Source organism: Nymphalis io, chromosome 11 (genome assembly GCF_905147045.1).
Source record: "Nymphalis io chromosome 11, ilAglIoxx1.1, whole genome shotgun sequence".
Classification (NCBI taxonomy): domain Eukaryota; kingdom Metazoa; phylum Arthropoda; class Insecta; order Lepidoptera; family Nymphalidae; genus Nymphalis; species Nymphalis io.
Window position 1 is genome coordinate 5,905,474 of NC_065898.1, and position 5,944 is coordinate 5,911,417.

The 5,944-nt window shown below is 32.2% G+C and overlaps 1 protein-coding gene across 1 annotated transcript; it reads left to right on the forward strand.

Annotated features, from left to right (window-relative positions):
* Nucleotides 1-716: 716 nt before the first annotated feature.
* Nucleotides 717-5,705, forward strand: LOC126772037 (larval serum protein 1 beta chain-like). Its single transcript, XM_050492216.1, has 5 exons — nucleotides 717-813; nucleotides 2,743-2,876; nucleotides 2,955-3,743; nucleotides 3,854-3,975; nucleotides 4,307-5,705. Exons 1-5 carry the CDS (start codon nucleotides 717-719, stop codon nucleotides 5,703-5,705), a joined length of 2,541 nt encoding a protein of 846 aa, XP_050348173.1.
* The last annotated feature ends 239 nt before the right edge of the window (nucleotides 5,706-5,944 follow it).

Consider the following 5,944-nt stretch of genomic DNA (forward strand, 5'->3'; position numbering starts at 1 on the left):
TGATTTTTTTTAAAACAGCCCTAACTGTAGATAATAATTGGTCATTAAACTGCACATCGCTCAAAAATAACAATCGATTATTCCATGTCAATGTAAATGATTTGCAAAAGATCTTATATTATATTTATATTCGTTTGATTTCATGTAATCAAAACAAAAGTATACATCAACTGGATAGTAGTAGCCATAAATTCCCAATGCTGAGCTTATTCTATTACGCTACTCCAATGCCTTTGATTTTTATCCGAATACAAGATGAAATAAAAACTTAAATTGCCATGCCATCGATTTGAACCCGCAACCTTCGGATAACATTAATTCTATCCACTAAGCCATGTCGGTTCGGCAAATTGAATATTATCCAACAATAATATACCGTTAACACAATAATTTAATTAACGAACGTAATCATACCTCACCCATTTCGTATTATGTTGATCCGTTGCAATCATTGAAAATGAATTAATTATTATCTTAATGTATTATTTGAAATAATTACAAGTTTACTTGTTTATTTTTTAATATATTTAAACATTGCGCAATAAACATTAGGACTATTGACCGAATAAACTTTTGTCATTCCAATGTAATAGTTGTGTCATAAAAATAATTAGTGCATTCAACTGCTTATCGGTATATAATTGAAACAAATAATGTATAAAGTCGCAGTATAAATGAAAACGAAACAGTTTCATAAGACCAGTGTTACATAGAAAATGAAGAAATTAACACTATTACTGACGACGGTCCTGTTTTTACAGGCTCAAGGATACGTCATACAGGTGCCTACGGAAACGACAAATACAAGGACTAGTGAGTTTTATCATTTAATTGAATATGCATATATATTTAGTTTTACATCCTGGGCTTACCGTCCACTTATCAATTATTCTACCGTCAATCATAATCTGTACTGATGTGTTCCACTTTGAGGCGTGAGTGAGCCAGCAATTATATACACTAAGGATTTTAGATCCTGTGGTCGGCATCGCATTGATAGTGTCAAGGTTTATATTTCTCGATGGTAATATCTTCATCCCGCTGTTTGAGTCTCTCGCCTGACTTCATAGATTTGTTTAAAAAATAATTTATTGGTAACGCATTATGTTTTATTTAAATTGACGTCGAATGTTGACCTTATTAAAAAGTTCGATAAAAAGTAGGTAATTTTTTTTTTTTGAAAGTTCATACTACAGTACACGAAGTACATATTAAAGTACACAATCTACATAAAGTATGTAATCGAAGTCTAAAATTTTGATACCCTCCTGACCGATTTCAGCGGCCAATTTTATGAGAAAATAGCCAACTGCGCAGGGCATACTATAGTGCACAAGTGTGTAGTGTAGCTTACACAAATGCACTCTCTATTCCATCACTTTCATAATCCGATGGGACGACAATCCGACACGTCCGGAAAGAGTACATGCGCAGGATCAACGGCTTTACTGCTTTCTGAGGCACGGGATACTTTTTTTTTTTATAGAATAGGAAGGTGGACGAGCATATGGGCCACCTGATGGTAAGTGGTCACCAAACGCCCTTAGACATTGGCATTGTAAAAAATGTCAACAATTGCTTATAGCCAATGCGCCACCAACCTTGGGAACTAAGATTTTATGTCCCTTGTGCCTGTAATTACACTGGCTCACTCACCCTTCAAACCGGAACACAACAAAATCAAGTATTGCTGTTTTGCGGTAGAATATCTGATGAGTGGGTGGTACCTGCCCAGACGAGCTTGCACAAAGCCCTACCACCAGTAAATACACACTTTTAACACCAGACTCCAGGCTGCTTTTAAGAATCTTCGACAGAATAATAACTTTTTATCCTGGGGTTTGAACCCAGCACCGCGCGATCTGCGGCAGACAGTATAGATTTTCACATATTATTTGAAATTTAAAAATATGAGATAATGTTAGCATCAATTGATTTGAGTTGTCATACATTTTATTTTATTAGCTATAACGCGTTAATTGTAGTCATTGAGTTGTTTTATTGAATTCGTAAATGAAAAATATTCATTTACGAATTCAGAATAAATATTTAGCAAGAGTATTATAAAAAGTCGAGAATATAATAATATATATATGTCGAGATGGCCCAGTGGTAAGAACACGTGAATCTTAACCGATGAACGTGGGTTCAAGCCCGGGCAAGCACCTCTGAATTTACATGTGTGTTAAATTCTGTTTATAATTCATCTCGTGCTTTTCGGTGAAGGAAAACATCGTGAGGAAACCTGCATGTGTCTAATTTCATCGAAATTCTGCCACATGTGTATTCCACCAACCCGCACTGGAGCAGCGTGGTGGAATAAGCTCCAAACCTTCTCCTCAAAAAGGGAGAGGAGGCCTTAGCCCAGCAGTGGAACATTTACAGGCTGTTAATAATAAAATAATAATAATAAGAGTATTATAATACATATTTATTTACAAAAGATAGGTTGATTGGAAACTGGACCACCTGATGGTAATCGGTCCCCACCACTCATATACATCGGCGCTGTAATAAATATTAATCATTCCTTACATTGCGATGCACCTTGGGAACTAGGGAGTTATTACCTTTTGAATGTGATTACACTGGCTCTCTTACCCTTCAAGCCGAATAAAAATACTAAGTAGTTCTTTTTAGCGGTAGAATAATGTTGAACTTAATTTATTAATTATTAAAATATGAAACTTTATTATATATTTACGATTTATTTTGTGCTTTAACATATCTATTACATTTCAGGTCCGGTAGGATGGGTTCATATTCAAAAACTATTACTACCATTATTCGAAAATGTTTGCGAAGAAAGCACCGATCCTATCGTTATACGCCTAAATGAAGAATTTAAATTAGATCCTTCATATGGATTTTATTTGGTAAAACAATATAAATACGTATTAATTTAATTTAAAAAAAATCTTAATGTGATTAATGTATTTTTGTATTACTTGTAGAAACCTGATGTTATTGAAAATTTTCAAAATCTTAAAGCGACCAAAGGAATGTTAGCAAAGGGAGAAATATTTACTGAATATGATTCAGATCACTTGAATGAACTTAAAGTTATTTACGATGTGTTATACTATGCTAAAGACTTCGATACTTTTTACAAAGCTGCAAGCTGGGCTCGACAAAATGTTAATTGTGGTTTATTTGTCGATGCTATATACTTGGCGATATTAAGCAGACGTGATACAGAAAAAATTACAATACCAGCTCCGTATGAGATATTGCCAAATTATTTTATAAGAAAAGATTATATTATTGAAGCATCGTCATTAATCAGAGGAGAAACATTTACCCTACCTGAATGGGTTCGGAATGAAGGGAACGCATATATATTGGACGTTAACTACACAACAAATTACTATGACGACACTGACGATAAATTAGCCTATTTCCATGAAGATATAGGTTTGAATTCCTATTATTACTTAAATAGATTGAAAAAGTTACCGTGGATTACTAATTTGCGGAATTTACAATGCAATAATTGCGGGGAACAAATTTATCATTCAATGAAGCAAATGATGTCTAGGTATAATTTAGAAAGATATTCGAACGGCTTATTTGAACTTGAAGGAATTGATTGGGATTATATAAACGAGTACTCTTATGATCCTATGCTCATATATTCCAATGGTAATGAGTTTAGTCAAAGAAGAAGAAACAATGATAATAGCGAAATTCTTATGATGCTAAAAAATATTGAAAACGGTCTCCCAACAGTCGTTGCTCACATGGTAAATCTAGACTTTGATTAACTTTTTATGCATATTTATTTAATATGTTCTATTGTTTAATATATTTATGAACTAACGTTTATAATTTATTTAAGTATAAATATTTGCAGAGGGATGGTGGATATAATAAATCTGAAATAATTAACCATTTAATGGAGATCCTTGTGACAGGTGAAAAAAGCTATGAAAGCTTAGCTTTACAATTCCTAGGCGTCGACAAAATAATTACAAGGTAATATATATTATTTACTTAAATGATTAAACTTTAGATAAAAAAAAACACATTTAAATATGATTTTATTATAAATTAACAACTTTTTTCTTGTTGATCGTAAATTTAAACTATATAATATTTAAATATACCACAATAGTATCGCAATTGCAAACTGTCACTCCGCTCATACTAGTACTGAGCTAACTATTATTTAGGGATTATAAGTCTCATAACTTGCTCTAAGATATTTTAAACTATTTAGTTTTATTATTATGTATTCCTGATATTTATGACCTTAACAGCATTTTAAATTTGTCAAAACGTGTTCAATTTTCAATTATTTTTCCAGTGTACCCTCTACGTTGGAACATTACATGACTACTATTAGAGATCCCATATTTTGGAAATTGAATAAAAAGATAGTTGATTTAGTAGACAAGGCCTTGCAAGTATTGCCTAGTTATACTAGAAGCCAACTTTATTTCCCCGGAGTCGTAGTACAAAATGTAGAAGTAAAGAAAATTATGACATCATTCGACAATTTCGAATTTGACGTAACTAGTGCCTTAAAAAGTGAAGGTGAAGACGTTAAATTTCAAGTAAAGATCAATCAACCGAGATTAAATCACAAGCCGTTTACTTTCAAAATCACTATATCATCCCAAGTAGCACAGAAGTCTTTAATAAAATTATATTTAGGACCTAAGGTAATGCCTGGTGAGCTCGTCGAGAAAAAGAACATGTTTATGTTATTAGATTGCTTCGAATTCAATCTCAAGATTGGAAGTAACGTGGTAACGAGATCTTCAAATGATATGATGAATTTGTCTGACGACCTTACTTCCCTGGAAACATTGCACAAAAAAGTTTTAGATGCTGAATTTGGACTAGATACTTTGCTTCTTAAGTCTGTATGGTCACAATTAGGATTCCCCTCTCGCTTAATCCTTCCGAAGGGTACCCCTGAAGGTTTACCAATACATTTATTTGTGTTTGTAGCGCCATACGTAAAGGCAACTGTAGGTGGACCTAGAAATACTTTAGATCTAAATTTGGACGCGATTCTATCGCCTGGCTATCCTCTGGATTTAAGTGTCGAAATCCAGCAACTATTTAACCTGCCAAATGCTTTGGTCAAAGACATAGTCATAACACATAAAACTGAAGGTGCGTATAATAAAGCAAGCAACGCTTACAATACCCCTACTAACGATAACATATGGCAATCTAGCGATGTAGAATATATTCGTCCAAATGGACCACTATCTTTGTCGACCCGACCTGCATTTACTAAAAAAACATTCGACTATAAATCAAAAAAGAATCAATATGGTAAAAAAAATGATTATGCTTCAAAGAAAGATGAAATTAAGCAGGATACGAAAACAAAAGAATTTACAAACGAAGTTGAAGCATCAACAAAATTAAGTGATGAAAAAATACCTGATAATATGGAAGTAATTAATAATATTTACATCACTCCAGAATTGGAACATGATAAATCAGCTGAAAATATTATGGATAAAAATAACATGTATTATAAAATCTCACCAGATTACATTTATGATAACAGTGATGTTTATTTTACTCCGTCTGATCTAATAGATACTAGCAATTATAATAAAGTTGTAGAAAAAGATTATAAAATAAAACCTCATAGATTACTTAAAGCACCGAAAAAAAAGTTTTCCAATATATTTAATATTGTATTTAAGCCTATCAAACCCGATGAGGATGTATATGAATAATGAGTTATGTATTGGGTTGTTTCGTTATTTTATTTTTTAACAATATTAAATAAATAAAGTACAATGGTAATTTTATTTGATCAACATTTTAACCTACATAATATCATCGTATATATTATTAACTATATCAAATTATTTAACTATTTTTTGTAGACATTAGTATAAATTGTCTTTCATTATCTGGGACACAAAAGAAGTTGAATACTTATTACTATTTCTCGATTTTCTATCATTATTTC

Bases quoted from the DNA above. Each gene is read 5' to 3' on its own strand.
- LOC126772037 (XM_050492216.1), top strand. From the start codon at position 717: ATGAAGAAATTAACACTATTACTGACGACGGTCCTGTTTTTACAGGCT. The intron at 2,877-2,954 runs GTAAAACAATAT...TATTACTTGTAG, and splicing joins CTTCATATGGATTTTATTTG to AAACCTGATGTTATTGAAAA. The intron at 3,744-3,853 runs GTAAATCTAGAC...AAATATTTGCAG, and splicing joins CAACAGTCGTTGCTCACATG to AGGGATGGTGGATATAATAA.